This window comes from Channa argus, chromosome 7 (assembly GCF_033026475.1).
Source record: "Channa argus isolate prfri chromosome 7, Channa argus male v1.0, whole genome shotgun sequence".
NCBI classification, from domain to species: Eukaryota; Metazoa; Chordata; class Actinopteri; order Anabantiformes; family Channidae; genus Channa; species Channa argus.
This window is the reverse complement of record NC_090203.1, coordinates 5,773,203-5,800,763: the sequence shown is the minus strand read 5'-3', so window position 1 is coordinate 5,800,763 and position 27,561 is coordinate 5,773,203. Positions and strand designations below refer to the sequence as shown.

Genomic DNA, 27,561 nt, shown 5'->3' with positions numbered 1-27,561 from the left:
TCGCTGCACGATGGCTAAACCCGCCAGAAAAACCCCAACAAACTATCAATATAATACGTGAGGTTGCAGAAACACAAAGGATGTTGAGGTTCTTTCTCAGTTTTCTCTTGCAGCATCATTATGTGAAGTCTGACTGCTGCTGCCTCGGCTTGTGCTCCCTTGAAAGAAATCTCTAAACTGTGAACAAAACACTTAACCCCTTATAACAAATAAAAGCCAACAAATAAACACATTCAAGGAAAAGGGACAAATATAGCGGCGGGAAAACCCCATACATAAATTGGCCTCTGGATGTGCTGTTTCATTTTTTCAGCTGATCGACTTTAGAGCTGTCATCAGCCTATGAGCACAAGATGTGGTATCATTTGCATGAGGTCTTACATCATCCCTAAGAGCCCGCTCACTATGGCATCAGCACGTGGTGCTTAGCCAACATGTCCCTTTGTGCTCGCAGAAGCCTCATTCAAGTGGCAGCGGGGCACCAGAAAAGTCTTGAAAAGGACATCTGGCCATGGAAGTCAAAGGGATGTCCTTTAGGGATGCTCAGACATGTCTTTACAGCCTATTTACTCTGCCCTGTTTAAAAGATGGATACTGTCCATGTAGGTGAGAGCAATATTTGCATAGACTTTTGGACAAAGAGGTTGGTGTGTGTCTCTGCGGCACAGTAAACCACAGCGACTCCCCAAAGATGCCAGTCAGCCTTTCATCAGGGGGAAAAAAGGAGAAACAGCACCACTGCGATGAACAGATGGCCAAGATCATTGAGTTTTTCATGTGCAAGTAACATGACCTCAGCACTCTGGGTTTCATAAGTATCCTGTGGGTACTACACACACACACACACACACACACACACACACACACACACACAGACACGCAAGTGTATAAATGACAATTGTAGCCCACAGCTACAAGCAGCATCTCAATGAAAACCAGACACGCTGTGGACCATTCAGAGCCAGAGAAGGTTTAGTTCAGGGTCACAAAGATCATGCGGCACAGCGGCATCGCCGATCAGTCTCCAACACGCCACAGCAAAACACACACATCCATGCAGAGAGGGGTGTGTGGAAGGGGGGGGGAAACAATATCCCAGATTCAGGCCTTTTATTGATTGGGGCTCTGGACTCCCAGTGGACCCCTTTTAATGGAACCAGACCACCTCTTGGACACACTGGAATACTTGGTGCACCACTTAGAGGCTGGTCCTTGTTGTGTGGTGCTCGTGCCCATCGCGACCATGCCCTCGCCCAGTCCTCTGGCTTCTCTATTGGGTGGGGATTGGGGGCAGACCCCACTGGGCCCACCCTCTGGTCCTTCATACATCACGCCATCATGTTCTCCTCCCTCTGCTGTTGTTATTATTAGTATTATTTTTTAATTTTATTCATGTTATTGGGTGAAGTGGGGGATGTTTTAATCCTGGCCTCATACCACGAGTCTCCCTGTGACTTCTCATCTACGAAACATCCTTGGGGAACAAACCCCTTCCTGATTGGCACCCAGAGAGCCCGTCTAGACTATGATTATGCATGTAAATATACCTGCTCTATCTTTCTGGTACCATTTTGACACAACGATTGTTATTATTTCTATTTTCAGACCTATTGTTTTGGAATTTGTGATCATAGTGATGCTTTATATTCTATGCTATTAAAAAGCAGAAGGCATTCTCACTCGAAATGCTAAAAAATTCATGCTAAATCTCTCCAAGGACTCACACGCCATGCTTAGTCTGTCATATAGGCCCAAAATGCAAGGCTACGTGCACTCTTGTGCTTGCTTATTACAAATTTAACCCGGTCGCAATGTGGGGAAAAGACCACATAAAACGAGAATAATTAACTGAATTTAATGGATGGGGTTAAACGCACCAAATATACTATAAAGTGAATCCAACACCTCCCTTGGGAAAACAGAGCACACACACACACACACACACACACACACACACTGACTAATTTCACAGAAATGTCATCCAACAGCAGCTTTTGAACATAAGCTTCCGTGTTTCCACATGCACGTAAAGACTATGTATCTATATTTTCCTGTGAGGCAGAGAAATAACATGGATGATGAAGACGTGGGGCATCCAATGTTTTCTCAAACATCCCCAGAGTTTGCCTTGTCATTCAGGTAGCCTTACGCAACTGTACATCCCACCATGCATATGCACAGATGGTAAGGACAGGCAACGCTCGAGTTAAACTGACACTCTGAGGAAGCTGAAAACATGGGCATCGCTTGTTGTTGAGCATAATGTTTAATAATTGGAGATCCAGTGCTTCCTCAAAGCCTAATTTATCGCAGTGACCCAAGTGTAATAATAATTTACAACTCACTAATAAAATGCCCGTGATACATAAGAAGTATTCCCACACTGTTTGGTTTATGGTAGTGTTTTATTAAAAATAAATTGAAGTTGGAAGCTACTTGCAGTTCCCGTTTAAAACCACAAAATCTACAACGGGGGAAAAGTCTGACAAAATGCCGTGACTGTGTTAATGTTGGATTTTAATTCTTGTAATTAATGTTATTATTGTAGCTGCAGTTTGAGTCTTTGTGTTATACTACAACCATGCTGCCAGGCGTGGCTTCTGTCGAGGACATCTTGGGGAGTCTGTACGCGAAACCGACGGCGCGGTCCTTTGTTCACCGGGGCTGCTGCAAACCCTTGTTTTTTTATGAGAAATGTGCGAGGGCTTTTCTGATGTTCCCCCGCTGCATACAGTCTGCAACGCCTGTCTGACAACCCCCTTTTCTCTTCTCCTCCTCGTATACATCCCCCCCCCCACCCATCCACCCACCACCTCCACCCCAGACACCCTCTTTCTTCCTATACATAACATCCTCATGCGCAACGGCGCCGGAGACAACGCCGCGGTGACCTGCCGCAAAGCACGGTAACATAGAGGTGGGCGGACCCCCCCCCCTCCCCTCCAAAAAAATGTCACCAACTCCTTTACTCTTAAAAATCATGTCAGATTGTCCGTGGGTCTCCTTACTAATGTGACGGAGCTGCTGGCTTTTGTCTCTCATAATGAGGAAGTTGACATCATCCTTTCAGCAAATGACCATGTGCGCACTGTACTCGCACCGTTTCATTAGAAACTGTTTACATGCTGGATGCTGTTCTTACATAAGTCGCCAAAATGCGGTTTTCAGGCTGCACTGCAGCTGGGTGCGAGTCTGCATTCACACGCGTGCGGTGCAGGACGTAGCCCTCAACATGAGGTCTTTTTCTTTCCCTTTCTATAGGTGACCTAGGCCGCTCGATGCGAGATGCCACAGGCTCGGGAACCTGAGACGGAATGGTACAACGGGAGGGCGGCTCGTTTTGTCTCGGCGAGGAGTGGAGCTGTGTAAACCAGACTGGGTGGAGCAACACATCGCCCAGCCCTATCTATCGTGCAGACAGCCTTGTGTCCCGTTTGCCTGGAGCTCGAAGAGAGACTACTGTACTGAAAGTCTGGCGGTTAGAGAGAGAGGGGGCCGGTCTATGGGAGGGACTAGCGCAAAAGGGGGAATTGGAAGGAGGAGGGGGTGAGGAGGAGGCGGCACGGGTGCTGTTTCTCCAGTCTCTTTCCCCTGTCTTTGTCTCACACACTCTTTTGTTAGCCATGCCTAGCCTGCTGGTTCTAGCAGGGATCATGGAGAAAAATGGGGGCTACGGCGGGGATCTGGCCGGCTCCGGCTTCGGAAGCGAAGCTCTCCTTGTGCCGCCCGACGAGGAGGAAGACGACTCCCGTGCCCTCAGGGTCGCGCTGGGCCAGTTGTCTCTGCTGGGGCTCGGGGAAGGCGAGGACGGCGGCGGAGCCCCAACAACAGGAGTACAGGACCGGAGTAACAATAACAACAATCACCACAACCACACGAACAGCGTCGGAGGCGGCGGGGACACTGCGATTCTGCAAGGGAAAAGCAAGTTGTGCGCCCTGTACGAGAGCTCCTCAAGTGAGACGAAAGGACGAGGCTGCAACATAACAGAATGCGTCCCAGTGCCCAGCTCTGAACATGTGGCCGAAATAGTGGGGAGACAAGGTAAACCGCCGGCTTGCAAATAATCTCCCTCCAAACTTGTGCTTTTATCCCGCTAACAGTGTGCGTGATCCCCGCCGTGCTTCCCTGCGTGCTTTGTTTCTTGTTCTCTAACTGTTACCTGGTGTTATTTGACAAAGAAAAGGGAGTGGTGTGGTTGCTCGCGTGTTTTTTTTTTCTACTCCCCCGAGACATCAGCCTCCCACTTTTTCTGCTACAATGTAGCAAGTTCGCGTGCACTCATTATTGCGCTCACACGCTGAAGCAGGGCGTTCGCTGCTTTGTGTTTATTTTGCTTTTGAGTGAATTTGCAGAGAGGCTTAAACGAGAGAGAGAGAGAGAGAGGGAGAGAGCCCGGTTCGCTCCTGGGCGAATTATTCTACATCCACGCCATCAATGTCAGCGCACAGACACTGGAGCAGGGAGAGCACTTGCTTCCTTTGTCGTCTGAGACGCGCCAGACTGTTCAAAAAGGCAACGTGCGGCTGGCCGAGAGAGGAATGTGTGTTCACTTTGGAATGATCGTTACGAAAATCCCCCAAACCAGATATTTGATCCTAATCGTGGAAGATGTTTTGTCTCTTTCCAGATTTATTATGCTCGTTGTTTATGTTGCGCACTGCCCCAGTGACACAATTGGACAATAGAGCGAGCGTGGTCTCCTTGTTGTGTTTTTTTTTTTTTTTTTTTTTTTTTTAAATTTCAAATCAGAGTTGGAAAGTTCAATTCCAGACACATGGCATGTTTTATCTGTTTCTTTTACAATCAGAGGTGTTTTATTGAACAAAGGCACCAAGTTGAATGACAGCAGCTGTCAAACAAAGGTGTGAAAGTCGGGAGGGGGGTGAGGGATGAGGGGAGGGGCGCATTAATGCTTGGCACACGGGATGGACTTAAAGGGTGACTCAGCGAGAAGTTGCACCAGGAGGTGGGAATCCTGTTTTAATAACAGAAATGTTCTGTTGTTTGTGCTCATTTGCAGCAAATGCTCTTGTCTTTTGATATTTCCCCCCCCCCCCCCCACTTTATTGAAGTTCCATATTTATCCACAAGCTGCAGACAGGCTTGGACTTAAGTTGCTTTCGAGGCAGGGGGAACCAGAAATGGATGTTTTAGGTTTTTTTTGTCATCATCTTCCTACTTGCTTAAAGATTTGGCTTATGTGGCTGCACCTATTGTTAACTGCTGTGATGAACCCATGGGTGAGATGAGCAGGGAAAAAAAAAATACCAACAACAACAGGGACGGGAAGGCAGCACAGCATCTAAAAGCTGAATGGGAGTCACGCCTTAGGAGCTAAACGCAGGGGGGCTCCTCACGAGCCCCACTTCACTGCACACTCTCAATACCACATGGTTGCCTGTCAGGAGAGGGAGACGTTAGAGGGCCAGACAGATAGCGAAGTACAAAGACTGCAGGATGGATGAGGTGGCATCTGCAAATCCTTACTTATCTTGCAGCAAAAACAAACACTAATGTCACAGGGGCTTCAGATGAGATTTTTTTTTACCAACACGCTGGTAATGTGGCTTTAGTTTGTGCCACTAAGTGGCTCTTGTTTCGGTTTGTGGCTCCTCTTCTTTACTCTGAAGTGTAAGTTTTGAATTTTAATGGGGCAACCAAGGCAGTGAAGGTGGATCCAGTGAGCACGTGTGCAGAGCGAGAGGGCTCTTTCGCCTCGACAGAGAAGAAGTGCTGGTTTGGGGGGTGGGGGGGGGTTTGAGATGAGCTGCTTTTGATTTAGACCCTTCGTTAGCTTGGAACTACATACAGATCCTCTTCCTCTGAGCACAGTGCATCGCAGCCCGCCTGGCGAAATCTGGCAAGCAGAGCATCCTGCCACGAAGAAACAGGACTGGGTGTGATTGTTTTGTCCTGTCAGAGTCACAAGCATGATGCTCCTGTACATTCCTCTGGAGCTCCTCAGATCAAGGGGGGCTTTGTTTTGAATCACAGGCACCTCTTACGCGGCAGTTTAACAGTTGAAAATCAGTCCGTCTCCGGTGACCTTCATATCTAGTTGAGCTTAATTAATCTTTGCCTATTTTGTTTACAGATAATTCTTTAATTGAGACATTAATTTGGACTAATTAAAAGCTGTGTTGTAGTTTGAGAAAAGGTATTTGGCAATTGCTCCTTGATCCCGTGTGGCATGAACAGATCTATTAACGCAATACCAGTGAATGGTCACAGAGGGCATTTACAAATTTTGGGCCAGAGTAGCATCTCTGTCTTTGTGTCTGTACCCTTGGTCTCTGAGAAGGAAGAGTTCCTGAACAAAGAGGACCCATTTAGTGGCATTAGAGAGACATTCCTCTTCAGCTTAAGGTGTCTACAAACCATTTGACACCTGCTGCTTTTTACTTTTCAAACGGCAATGCGATGAAGTGCTGTGTGATCTGAAGCTCTGGAAGTATGGAAGGATCGGTACCAGAAAGGCCTGTTTAACTCGGCGCTAAACGTGGAAGTTTTAATGACGAAGCTGCCTGAATTTCTCAATGAAAACCGACCAGTGTTGTGATGCTTGACGTGCTCTTCATGGGGTGCACTGAAAAAAATAAAAAATAAAACCCCAACAATTACTGCCTTTTCTTACCGTGTTCATCTTGAGCTCAAATGTACTTGACAATCCTCCTAAATAATTACTGATTTACTCTATATCCTGTTCTGCCCCATTACATTGTCGGCTAATTTGTCATGAAATAACATTAACCTGCACTCTCTCACATTAAGACTTGCCTTAAAAGCACTTAAGAATAAACTATTATATGGTGATCAAAAACAGGGCCGATGTAAAGCAATAAATGGCCCCAAAAACAAAACATATGTGCGTGGTTCAATACTCTAAGTTCAGGGAGAGGTCAGAAAGCAATTGCTCAGCAGCATACTGCTAATATAATACATCTGCTGTAGCTCTTGAACCTCCAGAACAATCATGTGTATCCTGACCCATGTCTCTGCACTATCCAGGTTTATAGTAACTTGTGGGTCTTAGCAAAGATATGGCTGAGGTGCTGAAAATATCATAAATCATGGTAATTACTCAGCGTGTCCTTTGCCAATAAAAGCCTGTAACATATTAAGTTAAGCTGGCCAAACACACTGAAGACAAATTTACAAATGTAGGCCGGACAAAGGAGAGTTGAGGAATTCTGTTTGCTCGGGATGATAATAATAAGGTGCGCTGTCACTTGTAACCTTTTTAAAGTGATTTGTGAGTTTCAAAATTGAACCAATGTATCATATGTACCAATTTTTAAAATTGTCCCGGTGTCTCTACAGGTTGCAAGATCAAAGCCCTGCGGGCCAAGACCAACACCTACATCAAAACCCCCGTTAGAGGAGAGGAGCCTGTGTTCCTGATCACTGGAAGGAAGGAGGATGTTGCGCTGGCCCGTCGTGAAATCATCTCTGCTGCAGAGCACTTCTCCATGCTGCGGGCATCCCGCAACAAGCTGGGAGTGTCCTTTAGTGGCTCCCCGCCCACACCTTTGCCAGGCCAGACCACCATTCAGGTGAGAGTGCCATACCGTGTTGTGGGGCTGGTAGTGGGGCCTAAAGGCTCCACTATCAAACGCATCCAGCAGCAAACCTGTACTTACATCGTCACTCCCAGTCGAGACCGCGACCCTGTCTTTGAAATCACGGGGTCACCAAGCAACGCAGAGCGTGCCCGCGAGGAAATCGAAGCACACATCGCCTTCCGAACGGGAGGCCTGCACGACCACAATAATGAGAATGACTGTTTGGGGCCGAATGGCGGAAGCAGCTCAGCGGGCAGCAGCGGTGGTCTGGAGAGCCGGCTACAGCAGGTGTGGGGGCTGCAGGGGGGCCAGCGCAAGCCACTCACCAGCAGCTACCGCCAGAACTTCTCAGATGTCATGGTTGGAGGAGGAGGGGGAGGAGGAAGCGAAGGAGGGGGAATCTACAACAAGGGCAACTTCTCCAGCTCCGGAGAGAAGCCTTGCTCTTATTTTGGATCAGAGGGAACCCAGAGCTGGGGCGACCCCGACTACCCCAAACAGGTGGCCTTCTATGCCCAGCAGCGGTCCAAGAGCTTTGGAGGCCTCCCACTCCCCCTGACCAGACTCTCCCCGGGCTTACCCGAACCCTGCGGAGGTGGGAGCACCAACAACTCCTCAGTCACCAGCATTGTGCCCGTAGCCAGCTCACCTCATGCCCAGGCCCGCCGCGCCCACAGTGAGCCCACCTCAGCCGGCGAGGGTTTCCCAGGCCGTCTACCAGTGCCAGACTCGCCGCCAGCCACTGTACGGGACTGCATGACCTGCTTTGAGAGCAAAGTCACAGCTGCCTTGGTGCCCTGTGGCCATAACCTCTTCTGCATGGAGTGTGCCATCCGAATCTGTGAGCTCAACCACCCAGAGTGCCCTGTGTGCCACACCCAGGTCACGCAGGCCATCCGAATATTCTCTTAAGGAACCACATCAGTTTTTATTATTAGTTTTGTCAGTGTTTATTCAATAATTATTTACTGTTATTATGATTATTATTATTATTATAATACACATTTTTGTTTTTCAGAAAATTTAAAAACAAGCAGATATTTTAGAAGGCACTGCTTGCTTTACTAAAAAGTATAAGAAATATTTTTAAGTTTTTCTTTTATATATATATATGCATATATATTTTATAAAAGTTTTGTTTATAAGAGAAGTATAGTACCTTGCATTTTCAGTTTTTTGACTGCTGCTGTTTTTCATTCATGAATCACAGCGTAGGCAGAGTTAGACAGTAATGTGAACATTTTATTATTGAAATTTTTTATTTTACCATGAAGTGGGTTTATACTGAAGGAAGAAGATGGTTGTTGAGGTACCCAATCTGCACCTGACTGAACCAGAAAGTCAATGTTGTTATTAGGAGGGGGGAAATTTTCATTGCACCTTACAATCATCTTGGTCTAAAATATGATTGTCGATCATATGTTTTGAATTTTCAGAAGCTTATGTGGAGGTGAATTCAGTTTTACTGTGATTATGGTCACATATGATTGGTCCAAAATAGTTTTTAATTTTAGCAAAATGAAAATGTGAATAGATTGGTTCTAGTCAAAGTGATTTAAAAAAAAAAAACAGCCCCTTATTTATTTCTTATACCTTACAGTCCTAAAAACCAGATTTATGCTAAAAAGGGACAGGACATTACATCATTTATTTAGAGCAATTGGTAAAGTCTATCAGTATCTTTATTCACAGATATAGTTGAAAGTTGTATAAAGTATGGGTAAAAATTTCCTTCCAGTAGCCATTGATTAGACTTTGGTAACTGCAGTTTGTTGAAAAGATTCCGTAATGCTTGCTCCTCGTGGCACTTGAAAAGCATGTGGTTCCTCGATTGGCTTAAAGCACTGATTTAATTTGTGAGGCAGAAAGCCTTGGAATTCATCCAGTTGGCTAGTTCTCGATAACTGTCTCCCCGATGGACTTGTTTCAAAGCCACCTTAGCTGCGCTTTATTGTCTTGTGTGGTCATTTGGCCACAATCGCGGAACAATGTAAGACAAAGCAGCAGCTCCAGTCAACAAGCGTTTCTCTGAGGTGTGCACTGTAAATAAGGAGGAGAATTAGTATGTGGACAGAGGCCGAGTAAAAGTGTGAAATGTTTCCTGAATCAGCAGCGGTCTAAGATCCAAATAGTTGACACTATGAAATGCAGAGTCCCAAATCCTTATTCCATGGTCCCAGTCGTACCAGCGTTATGTGTGAGCGCCGAGGGGCCTGCTGTGTTCACTGTAATTAGCAGGGCGGTACAGGAGCAGGTGTTTCATGGCACACTGTGGTTGTGACCCCAAGTTGGAGGTCTTGCCTAGCCCCTTTCTTTCTCTCTTTTCTTTGGGAGTGGCTTTTATGTCTCTCCCTGCTTACAGTTCGATCGTTTGCTTTCTAAGGCCTCTCTGACTGGGGCGTATTGTCTGGGCCCAGTAGCGGCGTGGGCTGCAGAGCGCTCGGACACGGCCTGGATCTACTCATTGATAATTAGGCAAATGGGTTGTTCCAGGTGCGGACCATGTGGGGACTCTGGAGTTGTATGAGGGGTAAGACAGGGTCCCGCAGCGAGCCCCTTACTGCCCCACCCTACTGTTACAAGCACAGAGGGGCTTAGATGGTTTGGATGCAGCTGGGCAAATAGGACCCCTCCTTCAACTCCCTCTTGCCCCTTCCTCCCCCTTTCTCCTCTCCTTTTCTGCTCCTCTGAGCTATCCCTACTGAGAAAGAGGGGGGCCTCTTTTGTCCCAAAACACACACACACACACACACACACACACACACACACAAAATTTGAAAGACACTAGCTGAATTTGGCAGCGCTTGTGAAATGAGGGAATTCTTAAGAAAAAAAAAATGTATCTGCCGTTATCCGGAGGTACAACAGTTACCTGTTTCTGCCTTAATGTCACACAAATTTTCCACAAAACTTAAAAAAAAGTAAAACATTCATGTTTAAATTCATTATAAATCGGTGCAGCATTAACCCCACCTCCACTCGCCAGCTACACCTCCCAGAAATTTGGATGGGATCCTGCTTTTGTGTGACAGCGCCAGCGCAGATCGAACTTTCCACAAAGCCCCCCACCCCTCTTTTACATCCCTGCTTCCCTCGTGCTACCTCGCTACTGTATGGGACATCCTGCAGCTGCCCCTTTACTATGGACACCCGGGCTTCAGCCAATGGTAGGCCCCCTCGCTTTGAGCTTCCAGAATGAAATCAGACAATTGTAATTGACAGGAAAGCAGAGGAAACGCCCCATTTAACCAGCACTCATGCTGAATCAAATTACACACCCTCTGCGTCTGCCTTAGCCCCAGCCTGGGGATTTCAGAAGGCTAGAGGAGAGCGGATGGGGGTAGGGATTAAAGCTATTGAATAATGGGGGTTGGGGGGGGGGGGGGGGGATTCATTTTGGCTAGAGAAAGAGAGAGGTATGTTCCATAAAAATGAGACCCTGCAGATCTGGCAAATTTATTGATCACTCAAGTGTTGCAGTGAGTTTTTACTTGACACGTGTGGGCCAGTACTAGTGACAGCAGTAATTCAGAAGGTCTTTCTCGTGTTGTATCGGAGGACAACTAAACTTGACTTCTGTCTAAAAACGAAGTAACAGTTACAAGTTGTGTCTTATAGGACACAAAGGGCCCTCCTGTATTTTTTTTTTTTTCTTCTTTAAACCAAGCAGGCCATTCGGATTAGTTGTGGACTGCAGAAAAAGCACTGTACTTGCATAAAGTACCCTGAAATCTATCAGATGTAGGAATGAAGAATAGCTATGATTTTATAGATATGAAATTGCACAGTGGTTTGGCCTAAGCTTTCAAGTTCAAATTTAAGGCAGCATGACACTGTTTTTTTTTTTTTGTTTGTTTGTTTTTTAAATTTTGTTTTCTGCCTTAATATTTTTTTACTACAATATTGCCATTACTTTGCATACAAGGTAGCAACTTTAGCCTTTGATAGTACTGCCCCATTGAACAACTTTGTAAGTACTTATTTTTGGAGGAAAGAATGTGAATCAAACTGCTTGGGTGGGGATTAGAGCGATTCAGGAAATTAGGCTCTTAAAACACTTTACTTAAATATGGAGTAAAGCACCTTATTACAAAACCTGCGCATTTCATTAATACCAAACCGACCGCTGATGGTTAAATATAATTCATAGAATCTGAAATACATGCACATAAGGATTCCCTATCATTTTTTGTGTTATGGTGGTTCTTGTTATTCCTAATACTACAATAGTACTAGTGATAATTTGGGAGACATCTCGCCCACTTTCATCAATGCTGATGACTTGGTTGAGTTTGCACTGCTTTCAAGAAGAGAGGGCTTATTGGAGATTCTCCCAGTTTAGACGCTGTATAAGTTAATGAGTATTGTACTTTATGGGAAAGCACTCTGAGCATCTATGTAAATACAGTATGTGTATCAGTTATGAACATCCAGACAAAGGCCCGCTTGAAGTGAGGTTTTGATTATTTTTACAAGCTGAAAGTGTCATTGTCAATGTTTTAGCATATGGAATTCAAAATGTTTGCGTTTTAGGGAGAGTCAGTCTTTTATATATGGCTCCCATCATCCTTCTGACAATAATAGTATATTAGATAAATCCATACATTTATCAAATATTATTTAAATTGATTAACTTAGTATTTCATCCAAATATATAGATAAGAAATTAACCAGACACTACTATAAACTGTAATAATTAATATCCTATATGAAGTTGCTGACGTATAAGCCAATCTCAAATAAAAACTCACATGAGTAGTATGTGTAACCTAACCCCTAATGAATAACTCAGTTTCTATGTATGTTAGGATGAAAAGCAATAATAGGACTATACTGGGACAATAAACAGAGAAGCCTGCTTTGTCAGTTCTTTAAATAATATTCTATTCAGAAATTGACCTTGATTATTAGGGGAATAGTGTTGCATTTCTGTCTCACATCTGAGTGAAACTCATTATGGATTCATGCCAGTTTAGAAACAGAGATATAATTAATTAGTAACAGTTTTGGGATAAGTACTTGTTCTTGTTGTGTTCATCAGGGTCTTGGTCCTTTGATTGCTTAAGTTTTACACTGAATATCAATCAGATCACAGGGTGGGTCAAGGCAAGCGTATGGCCTCCTTCCTCAAGCACTGAAATGATGAAACTCCAGTTTCTGTGACATGGAAGAGATGGTCATTGCTCTTTTAAAAGTGTTTGTTCAAGTGTACACCGATGACAGGAGCAGAGCATGAGCACTGAGGTCTGTCCTGTTTGTTTGAAGGCTTTGGTCAAAAATGTACACACAGCAGTGAGAAGCAGGAGGTCAACGTTATGTGACGTACGGTACCAGTTCCTCTGTTACCGACGTCACGTTGACCACGCGAGCTGCTCTGATTCTTTACGCTCATTACTTTGTTAGCTGTGTTACTTATAGCATATTTCGAGTTCTGTTTACATAGTGAAAAGTTCCTGATTTTGTGGCTCTGTTTGATACTCGCGTTACACCTGCTTTTTTTTTTTTTTTTCATCTGTTGTTGTTGTTGTTGTTGTAAGAAAAGGTTCAGATATAGCCAAAGAACAAATTAGAAGGAGTGGACATGGACTAACAAAACACTTAAGTTAACTTATTTTAGAATCAAAATCAGCTTCGTTTAGAGTTTATCGAATTAAGAAATAATGTCATAGCTAGAATTACAGTTTACCCAAAAGTCTTACAGGCCACCCAATCAATATCTATGAAATGACAGCATATCATGTTTCAGTGTTGTAAGATTAGTTTAATACTACAGAGGCGCCGGTAACGGACTTAATTCTCCCATAAGAGAACAGCTTAGAGCACATCCTGGCACTTAAAGTCCTTTGAGTTCTTTTTCTATTGTCCTGGTTAGATTGTTGGAGGAAAGAAAAAACCTCGCCAGTCTTGAAAAGTTGAGGGGGAAAATGGACTGGCAACGTAATTAACCGAAACCGACTGAGAGGGAATCGTGTTGAAAATGACAACGCCAGTGAAAATTAAGGCTGAGAGTAAAGGCTTAAATTCAGAGGTAAACAAAGGTGATGGTGTCATAATGAACTAAACAACACTGTGGTTTTAGTTGATCTCATTTAGGGACCCATTGCCTTTACGCTTAAGTTTACTTGCATGTTAGTAAATTATAGTACAGTAGATAAGATTTATCAGAAATAGTTAAGATCACATAAAGATTTCATCAGCCTGATACCTGAAGTGTATAAAAAGCTTTAAGACTTTAAAATGGACATTGGTTTAAACCCATATATTTACCATGTAGTTTAACTAATTGATGCATAAAGTTTAATTATGATTCTTAAGTTTATGCTAAAGCGTAAGTTTCATTTGTCCAACTCACCCAGTATGAAATACTTTTTAATTCAGTGGAGCAACAAGGGGGTGGGGTGACTCGCGGTGACATTTGACTCATTAAGTTCTTGTTAGTATTATTTACAATCTTGTATTAAGCGGATTATTAAAGTAGTGGTAGAAACTGTTGATGTTTTTCTTATCTTGATATAAAAAGGTCTTTATGCATTTACGTAGAATCCCTTTTGAAGGAGTGATAGGAAATCCTTATTTTCAATAAATGCACTTAAGCAATTGTACCAACCTGTCAAAATCACACATTGAGCAACTAATGCATTTGAATGTAAAAAAAAGACCACTCAACTTAATGCACTCCTTATGCTTGTTGTTTTGTCAATTTACAAGTGAGCTTTAAGTTTTTGTTAGTTTTTTGGAAGGAATTTGCGACAGGTTTTCAGCGTAGACTATATTTGAGTTCTTCCACATACATTTATAGAAAGTAACTTAAAATAAATAAAAAAAAAACATATTACAGTTTCTCAAATCTATTTTGCTAACATGGGTTATTATTTCATAGAAAGCAGAGGAAAAAAAAAAGTCAGTATCTGGATGTTATTTATGAAAAGTAAAAAAAAAAAAATGAAGCAACATATTTATGAGTAACCTCAAGACATTTTGTTTTTTAATTAAAATTACAAGAAGTTAATATATTTCTAAACACAGGGAAGTCAGTTTCTACTAATAAGTAAAATGAGAAAAGAAGTTTAGAAGTTTTATTTATGAAAGTTATGGATGCTCGTCTTTTCCTTGTCCTTCATGGTAAAATGAAGCCAATGGAACGGGAGTTCCCCATAGCTTAAATTTTAACTTCAGACGTGCACTACTTCAACATCAGTGCATTAACATGGAATAATTACAGAAAATAATATAATATTTTTTAGAATTTGGAGATATTTTAGTCACAGAGCATCAATTTTGTGCCTCAATTATATATTTTTCCTGCATCAGCATTCTTTGTGCAGTGCTGCTTGCTGTAACCCCTTTCCCCCCCTTCAACTAACCCCATGTTACTGACTGAAACACATTACTCATTTCCTCTGTAATCTAAACTCGCTTTTACTTATCAAACGTATAAAACATGTTACGACTGCAACGCTTGGAATGAATGAGGCAGCTGTGGCCCTCCTGCCAATAGAGCCACACATAACTTGTACACACTTTCATTCATACATTTTCTACATCTACTACTCAGTTTGTGATCGATAGTGATGAGCATAATCAGCTTAAAGAAAGCCTTTGAGAGACTTCACCTAATTAACACATTAGGGGAAAGTGTGCAAATTGAGTGGCAGCGCACTGCGTAGTAGATCTATGTAACTAGATGCACACATATACACACAACAGATTCATTACCGTACTAGTTTGCATGTATGTTGTATGGTCACTTAGACGGGAGAAATGGTGCAAATCCTGTGTTATTCTGTAACTGCAGTGCACTTGGGCTGTTTCTCCTCTGTAGATTTTCATAGTTGGAGTCTCTTTGGAAGATGGAAAGTTGAAAAGAGTTTGGAGCCAGGCAAAGAGGCCATTTCAGTCCCCACAATAAAGTCAGATTTCGTATTCTCAGTTTGCCGTTCGTTATGAAAGACTGTTTGCACCTCATGTGAATTAACTTGAAGTTCTTAGCTTGTGTAAAAGTTGATACGGATTTTAAAAAAAAGGAAGGAAAAAAAAAAAGGAAAAACTTGACAAAAACACTACAATGGCACATTTTCTGCTGCATGTAAAGGATGGAGACTGAAGTGGTGCTCACTGCTGAAACTCGCAACCTTTTCCAAAGAGGCCAATACAGTCTGACAGTTTGTCTTTGGTAGTGTTTCCAATTTTTCCAGCACAGTAGAGGTGTTTCATGCCGGTCTAATAGTGGTTGTAGTGCATTAGTTTTTGGGCCAGCATCACCTGGCATTAGTTTCTGGTTTCTCTGTGAAAGAGGGCTGCCACTGTGGCCCTCTGTGGCTGACCGTCAACTTGATGGATGGAAAAAAAAAAGAAGTCTTTGAACTCTGTTACAGTATGCCATGCCCTTACAAGGCATGTAATATTGCAGGTTTATTTCTTATAGCACATGTTTTTTTGTGAATTACATTTTTGGAGACATTTTTATTATTATTATTATTATTATTATTATTATTGTATCTGCGCCATGTTAGTTCTGGTTCTTTGTTATTTTTCCAAGATTCAAGATGTATTGTAAATGTTTCTAATAAAACAAAAATGAAATGATCTCCAACGGAAATCAGCTGAAGTTTTGTTTGTTTTTTTGTTCTTAGCTCTAATGACAACTATGCATAATTTTATTTCAGGAATCGGACACAATATCTTTGTCATTAACTTTCAGTGGCCATTCAGAATTATACTGTAGTCATGTCAATATTTTGTGAATATAAATCACAGTACCTAATATCATGACTCGTATAATTAACGCTGGCCTTCATGAGATTTACTAATGAAGAAGCCAGCTCTTATCAGCCTATATTGTCTTGAAGCATCTTGAAGAGACATAAAAGGCAGGCTATAACAAATGAGATTTATTTATACATATGCAGTCCAAATATACATATTAGAATACATGTTTAAAAAGCCCTAACCTACAACACCCAGTTTTAAGACCTGTGAAGTCAACAGGAAGTCTGTGTTGATGTGGAAACACATCAGCAGGATAAACACCGTCTGTGCATAACCTTTGGATTTAATCAAGCCCTTCCTAATACTACCATCCTTACTCCTTTTCCACATCTATTAGACTATTAGACACTAAAAAAAAAAAACAAACCAAAAACAATCCTGGCTCCTGAATACAACCCCCGCCCCCCCAACAGGACAGGAAATAAAGACAAGTGAGAGCGAGGGCATACCTCAGGGAGATCCTAGAAGGCAGACTCATGTTCCAGTTACATACAGTGGGGAGAGAGACTTAAAGGAGAAGGTGAGCAGGCAGTAGAGGATTTCACTTACAGTAAAACAAGCCATCTTGGGTACATCAGAGACCACAGGAGCAGGGCACGACTGAGTGCCTTCACTACCTCATCCCTTGAAATATTATCCATCCATCTATCCCATCTAGCCGGCAGCATAGGGCTGTCCACGCAAAGTCTCCCAGCACACCTTCAGAGTCAGGTCAGAGGTAAGACATCAGCAGAGCCAATACTGCTATGCCATTGATATCAGAGGCAGTAAGCCCATTCACTAATGATGCATCTATCCCATCTCATTTAGTCAACGCTGAGCAAAGCTTGAAAGGAGCATGACTCATCTGTAAAGTACAAAGTGTGCACAGAGAAGGAAAGCCTTCCACACAAAGATCACAGGCAATCATAGAGAAATTACATGTCACTGTTAGGGAGGGATGTTATTGCTCTAAGTGGCCTGGTGGAACACAACTTGAACCAACCACCTTCGACCAAATTCCAGCCTGTGCATTTATGTAAAACGACCTGAAGCCCTTACTCTTCTGAAGAAAGGGCCAGTTTCTCTTACAGGCTTCTTTACATAGAAACATGACTGTTGGCAAATGCATTGAAAAGAAAGAAAGCTCCCTTAGCTGTGAAGAAATCAGTGTAAACCAACAAGTGTTAAATTGCAAACCCTTTGGTCAAGTAAGACCTTAATCTAGTGTTCAATAAATATTATATGAGAAATTGTTTTCTTAAAAGTTTACATTTGAGCAAACCGGGAATGACAGTGAGCACAGAGGGCTTGTAGCTCAGTCTTTTTGGATGTGTATTTTCATTGCTTAATATCCCGGTAGTGGCAAACTGAGGGTAAGCACTCATTGGCTTGTAAAATAGAGCATTCAAAGGGAGGGCAGTTTGCAAAGACAGAAATTGGGATGAGATACAAAAGGGGCCTTGTAATCTGTTAAAATTTTCATTACGTTGATAATCAATTCTGCTCATGCACCTTTTTCAGAGCTTAATGCGCTAGGTGTGGTGCATCTCACCTGTTTTCTTTCCACTGATTCTATTCCTACATCACACCACCTTGTCCGTTTACCTAAACTCCTTTACCCTCTCTCCTTCACTGGCTCCCACTTTCAACCTTTTAAGTTTCCTTAACCAGACAATAGACAAATCAACCCCAGGAAAGTGTCCTTGAGTAAAACTGTTGCCTCTACCGGCCTCTCTATTTTCCCTGTCCATCTGTCTGTCGCGATTTGTCTATCAGGATGTTTCTCCATTTGCCTGGAGTTGAAGGAGGTGGTCAGTGATAGGGTCTCAGTTGCTCTGGCAGCAGACACCCTTACTGGCTGAGTTTTGGGTGGGCTCAACCGTGATGGGCACTACGTTGGAGGCTGGTGAGAAGTCTGAGTCGCTTCGCCCTGACATCTGCCTCTGTGACACGATGTTGTAGATGGCTGTGATGGAGAGAGGGGTGAAAGGGAATGAGTTATGTGTAGATGCCTTTAAATCCAGCCAACAGTGGGACATATTGTGATAAGGACAAACAGCATGGCAAAACTGAACAACAACTGTTCTATCCAGACTCCTGGCAGCAGTGCAGGATTCTTACCATCCTAAACTGGCACTGTTATGTCATGTGGCAGTACCAAATCTTATTTTAGGCAATACCCAAAGCAACACTGTGCAATACATTTTACATTGAAATTGGAATAACTCAATAAATATTATACATTGTGGGTCTGTGACTTGCTCGTGTGGCCCTGTGTGCTCATGCTAATTAGCAGAAAATAGTATTAAATTCCACATTCAGCAAAAGCTCTTCAAACACACAAGGTGAAGCGGATTTTAACTGCAATTTCTGCCTTTCAGCATTTGCTTCCTCAATAACTGAAAACATGTCTAAATGCCAGTTCGCAAAACTTGGTTTACTGTCAGTAGGGTGGTCAGTTGATCAGCTCATGGCATAAGTGCAAATGCCTTTCTGACTTACTCTTGCAGACTACAACTTTAACTCCAGTTTAAACTGAAGTAGTCCTAAATCCGAATCTAAAACTGGATCAGAAAAAAAAAAACTGTCCCGAAAGTAAAACTGCCTATGAAGCAAGAAGGTTTAAAGCAAACTAAAACTCTGGGCTAACTGTGAAATGACATGTCAGGTGGTAAAAACATGATTCATTACTAGCCACTTGAATTGCAGCACTTCCTTAGCCCCTTCCTCGTTAACACCACTGTGGTGCCCTTCAGCCACATCAAATCCCCAAATACTCTAGTGGAGCTACTCACAAGCCACAGGTGAGACTGCGTTTGTACTTTGCAACTTCCAGGTGTGTATGTGTGCAATAGTGAGAGTGTGGTCAGGGTGCTCCTGGAAACGTAACACAGCCTCGCAGAGAAACTACCATAAACAAATGAAGGTGACAGTAAAAGCCAAATAAATATAGACAATAACACAACAAGATAACCCTTCTGACCTAGATCAAACTGCTGATGATGCATTCTTTGCTCCACTAGGTCTAAAGTTCAGTTCTCACTGGCCTGCTAATGCACAGCTAGCTTCCTCTTTTCTCCTCCCTTAATGGGCTAATTAGCAACGTTAACTCAATAGGGCTTGTTTGTTTGAAGTTTTATGAATTAGACATTACCGATTAAGCTGTGGTGTGGGAAGAATGGCTTAAACGGCTCAAGCAGAGGCAGAGGGGAATTGAACAAGGAGCAGAAGCTGAATACAAACAGCAAGTGGCACATACTTGCAGACTGATAGCCCCTAGAGCAATTGAAGTGGAAGCGCCACTCACTGCTGGATTGTCCCTTTAGGCACTTGAGGGGTTGACTCGGTCACAACAATGGCTTATTTCTCTGTGTTACCAAATTTCCAACATCAAATGCACTTGTTAGTGTGACTATATGCCTTGTGGGAAAACTGCCCGCAGACGTTTACTTGTGAAAACATATCTGTGAACCAATATCAGGCTCGCTTGCTTGAACAGATGCATCTGGAACAGTGGGTCAAAGTAAATTGTGACCATAAACACAAACCAGTACTCAGTGTTTTGCAGGTAATTGTCTTCAAAGCAGCTGTCACCAGGGCCGACTGGCTTTTTTTTTCCCCTTTTCAGTGTAGCAATTACTCACATTTTAAAACCAATAAATAAATTAGGTGGGGTTCATGCCACAGACTGCACATCATCAATGGACACAGACAACTTGATTTGATGGATTTTGCTGCCATCTACTGGCAGAGGGTATGTATGGATGGAGAATTACCATTAGCTTATGAGCTGTAGAAGGCAGTTTAAGTCAGGATCGAATACATTTTTATACATTGTATAATCTATCATTAACCTGTATGTTAAAATTACCTGTGAGAATAGTTTGGAAAGCCAGCTCCACATTAGACGAGTCTAACGCTGAGGTCTCCAGAAAAGACAAGCCATGCTTCTCTGTAAAAACAGAAAATACACAAAATCCCAAAATTTTACATTTAAACCTTGCTTTATTTTTAATATTAATAACAATACTGAGCAGACGTGTACTGTGCTGCAGTCCTATATTGCTATTAACAGTGCATTGGCTTTGATTTCGTCTGCATAATGCACTAACTCAAGGGTTCGGCCTAGAAATGAAATCATTTTAACTACTTCCTGTTTGATTGCTCAATGTGAACTGCTTTGTAATTGTGTCAAAGCCATTTGGTTTGCTCTGCCCTCTATGCTCTATATTTACAATCTGATGTAACTCAATGATGTCACGAATAAGGATTTTTACCTTCTAACAAATGACCTCTGCAAGCGAGGAATACTGTCTGCTGGTAGAGCCACAGACCACTTAAATTGTTAAACATTTTTGACATTGCTTAGTAAATTATATCATAGTTTCACTGTTAAGTAAAAAACTGATTAATCAAAAAGGTATTATGATAGTCAATAGGCTACATTGAAGCAAAAATTAAGAACATCTGATGATTACAGCATTCTAAAAGTGTGAGCTTGCTACTTTTTATTGTTATAATATTACAGTAAACTGCACAGCCTTTAATTTCTTTGGATATTTTTTTTACATTGCTCTATAGACAAAAACATATTTAAATTATATTATTTAAATTAACAGATTATGAAAACTTTCTGATGATAACGTGATGCATATACTGGCAAGTTTTTTTCCTTTCTCTCTGTCCAACTTTTCACTTATGGCATAATTAATTACCACAAACACAAGAACCAAATGGTGAAAGCATTAGTGATATAGCTTTTAGCTCTTATGTGAGTATCATATCAATATCACATATCTTATAGTCATGCCTATGAAGGGTCACTTAATCTAAGCCAACAACTTAAGGTCAAGAGTAAATATGTGGCCCAAACACAAATGTGTGACAAAAGGTCACACTGACTAGCTACCTATAAAAAAAACACCTGCTCTGAAACACAGCCATAATATTAAACAATACTTTTTCAAATAAACTAATGTCCTAGTGTTATAGATTCAATCTGCAATTATATAAAAGTATTCACACCAAGGAGGCAAGACCGTGACAATACCTGCAAATGCCTTGGCGTCATCTGTAGGCACCGCCCTTAGGTGGCGCAGATCGCTTTTGTTTCCCACTAGCATGATGACGATGTTGCTGTCTGCATGGTCCTGCAACTCTTTTAGCCAGCGCTCAGCATTTTCATATGTCAGGTGCTTAGCAATGTCATAAACCAAGAGAGCCCCAACTGCTCCACGATAGTACCTGGGAAACATCAGAAGCGATGCACAGAATGTAAATTGGAATGCACAAGTTGCTCTTTTCACAGCCTGTGGATTGGAGGATTCTTTGTGGGTGTGTCACATGGAATCAGCCAACTTTAAAGGACAAAGACACCCAATCAAAGACAAGAAAAACTGAGAAGCAGCCAAAGTAAAGCTGTGAAGCTAAGACAATTGCACATAAAGCTAATATCACAAGTGAACATTGACTAACACTGTTTGTGAAGCCTTGGCACATCACATGCGGTGGCATAGTGTTGGCCTCCAGATAAAGGAAGTCAATTCAACAAATTTTTTTGAATGTGAACTTGACTAGGACATAAAGAGGAAGCCGACTAACAAAACTCCTCCTTCCCTTAGGCAAAAAGCTGCATGCTGTAGTTTTATTCACTTCCAATAACCTCGTTCTAGCCATATGATGTGAATGATAAAAGCTATAAAATTAGTTTATCCTACATTCAATTAATAAAGAACGTGTCCTGCTATTTCAACTTCCAGACACAAAACCGTTTATAAATCATTTATAATAAAAGCAAACTTCAAGTGACTGAATTACAGCTTTGCTAAAAATTATCATACGTTCAAAATAAATGTTATAATAAACAAAAGAGTTCTACTTTTTAGGCTTAGTAATTATATTGTTTTAACCAATAGGTGCAGATATTTAGGTGTGCTGGACTACATGTAAGAAGACTGGCTGTTTTTTTAACATGAGCATGTATCTGCATGAAGTGGATATCACTAGTTTTACACACAACAGCGTGATCCCACAGAGGTATCGAATGTTTTCTCTTTTGTACTCACGCAGAGGTGATAGCTCTGTATCTTTCCTGTCCTGCTGTGTCCCAGATCTGAGCCTTGATGGTCTTGCCTTCTACCTGGATGCTGCGTGTGGCAAACTCCACGCCAATGGTACTCTTGCTCTCCAAGTTGAACTCATTTCGGGTGAAGCGAGACAGTAGGTTACTCTTGCCTACACCTGAATCTCCAATCAGCACCACTGCAAGAAAAAAAAAAATAAAGTGTGGGGGAAGCAATCATTAGCACATCATAAATTGTAAACTCTTTTTGCAAGCAAATATGTTTGGATTTTTTCTTACATGGAGCAATAAAATGACATAGTGTGGATAAATTACATGACTATATAATTTGATATTTGATGTTTGTGTCTCGGCAGCAAAGCATAGTGTGGCTATGGCTGCAGCTATAACAGGACAAGTCAAGGTAGACCTTTGATGCAGGACTAACATTAATTAAACCACAAAGTTACACTGAACAAGATGGGTTGACTTTTTTTAAAATTAAATTTGAGTCTCATTTCTACTAAATAGCCTATATTGCCAATAACGCATTTGTGGCTCCAAGCCGAGGTAGAACAGAAACTCACGGGACTCCCACGAGTATGCAAAATAATAAAACCACCTGCTCTTTTCAGCAAACACATGCATACTGAGCACAAGGATCCAGGTGAAACCAGGAATTTGATGCAGATTTAACTCAGCAGAAGTATTTCAGTGACTTATTTTACTGAAGGGGACTAAATAAGTTAAATAAGTTTTGGTTTTTGTTCTGAAAAGAAGAGTGATATGGATTACGCTACATTCATGCACAAGTCAGTATATCTAAGTAAGTGGGCTTCCTGTTTTAAAAGCTGTACAGAATTTGAAGATTCACAAAAATAAAAATATTTAGATATTTGAGCACACTACATACTTAGGTACTCTCAGTCAACACTAATTGTGGCTTGTGCAAAAGTCACGGACAAAATGCAATAAGCCCTTAAGGTAAATTCCAACCTTCCTCATAATTGCAATAATTAATAGAGCTGCCTTTAAACACATCTCTAACAAAACCTAAAAATTCATCAGACTTACTAACACCCTTAACGATAATTACACTTGGACAATTGCCTTGTGTGGGTTTTCAATACAAGCCTCAACCGTTAAGACAGTTTAGTGACCTATTCCTTAAATGCTCACAATGACAAAGCTTTTAATGTCGTATCTCCTCTTCTAGTGGCACTTCTTCAAATGTCCTGAAGCAGGCATTGTTAGGAACAGCACGTTATAAAATCACTTCCACTTTTTGTCAGGTGAGTCAGTCAGTCGAAAAGAACCTCCCACATCAGCACACCACCCTGCCATTAGGAAACAGGAAACTGCTATGGAATGTTGCAATTGGATTAACAAGCCGACTCTGTCTACACATGCATTTAAGCAATGTTGCTGTTTTTTTAGGGAAACCATATGTATTAAAGTTTGTCAATGTTAATGTTGTGTAACAGACAAGTGGAAACCTGTACATATTAGGGGCTGGTTTATTTACGCCTAGTTTAAAATCATCAAAGATAGGTAAAGGCTAAAGTAGCTACACATTCTAAGAGTGTGGCTCACCTAAACATGGAAAAGGTAATGCTGTCATTCTCTATTTCGTTCAACACAAAAAAACTTGGGCGGAGGACAAAAATCATTATGTAACCATTTCTTGGTCCTTTGCCATCAGAGAGGTAATATTGCTGCATTACACACCCATTTACTAAGTATTGTTGGGTTTGCATTCTTTGGCTAAAAAGATGACACCTCTCTATTATATTATACACTGCACCCAGTGATGTGGCTTAGCCTGTGACTGCCTGAATGTAGAAATGAACAATGAAAGTAAGTCTGAGAAACTCTGTCTCTCATTTTCTCGGTCTCTCTGTTCAGTAAGATTAATACAGTGATCTCTCCAAAACGCCTGTAAATGGAATAAAAGCCACCAATTTCTTCATTTTCATTTATGTGATATTAAAATGGTGTATAATGCTGACTAAAGCAGAATAACAGATACCTTCTGTCACTCCACGATAATAATGTCATATAGATTGAAACGATTCAAAACATTTAAAATATATAGTCACTAGAGGATGGCTTTAACATAAGTTGGTGCTAAACCAAATAAGGAATGTCAACATGACTGAAGCCATTAACATGCCACTTCAATTCTTTTTTAAATTACGTGGCATTAATACTCATACGTGTCGCTAAAATGAGCAGTGCAGGAAAAGAGGCAAGGGACAGCAGGATGACTTCCTCTGCTTATGTCTTAATTAGTAGGAAAAAGGTTTGTGTGAGTCATTGCGAGCTCACCCAACCTGACTCATGCCATCCAACAGCAAAGGACAAATGGTGGTTGTGGAAACAAAGGAGGGCCACAATAATAACTTTAGCTCCTTCCTGGTTTAAACAAACTACTAAATGGCAATCCAGACCTTACCAGTGTCCTTGCCCCATTGCAAACATTTTAGATAAGTTTGCTACTCGTTCACGGGAAATCACGTCATTTTATCCAAGGGTGAGCGAATGTGCAAATCTTATCTCCTCTTTGCACACAGAGCTTGCCTATGGCCATACACACACAGACATTTTTATGCAGGTATTTCCAGTTTAACAACACATGCTTGTTTAGCATTCTATATTTGAACAGGTTATGAACACTTAATTCCCCTGTGCTTATGACTTATGGTCCCTGTGGCAGACAAATAAAATAACTCTTTAATATTAATCCATAAACTTAATAAAACTGTGCAGTGTATTCAAATGGATTTTTTGTTTTTGTTAAACCAAACATTAAAAAAAATATAGGACATATGAAAAAGAAAAAGCAGGAAATCCTTAGACTTAGGAGGCTATATAATAATTAGGATCAATTTATAAAGTTGCCATAGTTGCAGATGGAGCTGGGGATAAACAATAAATCAGATGTACTTTTTACTACTATTTTCAAAACTGGTCTTTGTTAGCAGTTGCTACATATATAAACGGCTTAATATTTGGAACAAGATTGTTGCTGATGAAAGAAAAAACAGGTTTTTGGCGAATCTTGAGACTTTTAAGTACATGAGGTCTACAAGTGATGTCCTGTAAACCACGTAATAACCCAGTAAAGAAAAACAAAACAAAATAAACGATTGGGCCAGTCCTGACAGTCGCTGGCTTGATTCGTCGCCCCCTTGACCCCTTCGTTAACAAACGCCGCATCCCAAGGCGATTGCATCACTGGCCTGCAGGATGATAACTCTACTGCTGCTAACACAGAACGCAGGAGTCCTCACAAGCTGCCTGCTGGTGCTGCTCGCTCGGCTCACAACGCCATGTTGTAGCTGAGGTTTCAATTTAAAAAAAAAAAAAAAAAAACACGGAAAGTTGTAACTTAAGGCTTTGAAGCCGCTGCCTTTTGGGTCGCCTTTACACCTTGTTGTCAAGGGTGCGGATCAACATTAGTACCACTTGCTCGCAGGTGAAGCCGACATCGATGCAACAAGCCGGAAGACAACGAGCCACTCACCTTTAAAAAGATAGTCATATTCGTCTTCTCTGTTGCTCATCGTTTCTCGTCTTCGGCGAATTCCCTCGAAGTCGAACAAAACTTCTGGCGTATTCAGCTAACGTCAACGTTTGAGTTACTTCGAAACCGGCCGCTCACCGTTCGCAACTTTAGCCTCACAAGACGGGTGGTTAGTTGTCACTTCAACAACGCCGAATCACTGTCGGAGCACACGAATAAGACGTTACCGGTTTTATCAAGCATAAAAACCCAGCTGCGAGTACTATCTGAAAAACTTTCCCCTCGTCTTCCTCAACGTCTATCACTTGCCATTACTGTGACACTGCAACGTAACTCTATATTTGCCCCGCCCCGAATCGGGGTCTATTGGTCCATAGCTTATAGACACCTGTCACTGCCTTTAACGTGATTGGTTCGCGCTTCTGTCGTTCATGATTGGCCGGGGCTATCAACTTGTGATGACGTAGGGGTTCCCGTGTGGTATTGGGCAGTCTCAACAGGTACCATCGAGAGTCAGGTTAGTTACCTTTAGCTAAACCCAGCGGCCACACATCGTCATTACAAAAATGTCACTGTAACAGGTGTCACTGCAGCCTGACAGTGCACATACAGAGGAAAACTAGACGGCATCATGATGTCACTTTATTGTGTCCACTCTGTTTTAAGGTGTCCCCACTCTCAGCACTTCATCATGTTTGTTCTAATGTTGGCACTATGGAGGGTACTTGGTCAACTTTTTTTTTATTGTGGAGAACCTTTGACATTTGCTCTACTGTGGGGGGAACCTTAGACTTTATTTTGCACTGTATTGTGTATATACTTTGTGGAAGCAGGGGACGATACTTTAATCATTTTTGTTCTGTTGTTAGGAACCTTAGAGGCCACTTTATTGTATTTGCTCTAATGAGGGGGACACCTTTGATGGCACACTTAATTGTGTTTGCCCTTCATTTTACATACAGAGCACTGGGGTCTGTGGGACATGAAACAGTGAGGAAGCAAACCCATTGTTCAAAAAAAACAAATAAAGGCAAAATGCTATTTACCCTTTTCTGTCTACTCATTCTTTTGTGGCAGATTATTCAAGCTGAACTGCAGGTAAACATAAATTGAATTACAAGTACAGCTGCTTGTTAGGTGAAGTCATTTAAGATAACTTCCCCACACCCTAGCAGAACGTGTCAGTGAAAAATATTTCAGCAATGAGTCTATGTTCAAAAACATCAAAAGAGGTTTTAACAAGGTCTTTACACAGTTGTCATTTTTCTTCAATACTTTTCTGTCTCTGTCAGGCAATCCTGAAATTTGTAATGAATACGACATATTCAGCTTCACTTTTTTTTTTTTTATACCATTTTTAAGTTTTCTGTAGGAATGGTCATATCATTCCCTTTAAAAAGGCCTGTGCCCTCATTCTTTGCCCGAATCATTATTCTGGCACGGCTTAGCCAACATAAATGAGGCCAGTTATTGTCTCAGCCCAGTCAGAGGAATAAAAAAGATATCATGCTTGAAAAGGTTGCTCGCCCCTGACCTATTCTGACTGAAATAAATGGAACTGTACATATAAGATCCATTTCTCTTTTTCTCAGAACTTTTTCTACATCTTTACATTTTCCAATCTCTTACTCCCCAGAATTTTAAGATGTCACTATAGA

General features: G+C 41.7%; 2 protein-coding genes across 2 annotated transcripts; one reads left to right on the top strand and one right to left on the bottom strand.

Annotated features, from left to right (window-relative positions):
* Window positions 1-3,062: 3,062 nt before the first annotated feature.
* On the top strand, window positions 3,063-15,402 carry mex3a (mex-3 RNA binding family member A). The gene is given in 4 exon segments (XM_067511031.1): window positions 3,063-3,354; window positions 3,357-3,412; window positions 3,414-4,044; window positions 7,324-15,402. Coding segments are annotated over 4 exon segments (1,881 nt in total). The 5' UTR covers window positions 3,063-3,314; the 3' UTR covers window positions 8,478-15,402.
* A 1,039-nt stretch (window positions 15,403-16,441) lies between these two features.
* On the bottom strand, window positions 16,442-26,238 carry rab11al (RAB11a, member RAS oncogene family, like). Its single transcript, XM_067511036.1, has 5 exons — window positions 25,904-26,238; window positions 22,382-22,577; window positions 21,367-21,560; window positions 20,188-20,268; window positions 16,442-18,282 (listed from the first exon to the last, which is right to left on the bottom strand). The coding sequence occupies exons 1-5, from the start codon at window positions 25,941-25,943 to the stop codon at window positions 18,143-18,145; spliced, it is 651 nt and encodes a 216-aa protein (XP_067367137.1). The 5' UTR covers window positions 25,944-26,238; the 3' UTR covers window positions 16,442-18,142.
* Between the last annotated feature and the right edge of the window lie 1,323 nt (window positions 26,239-27,561).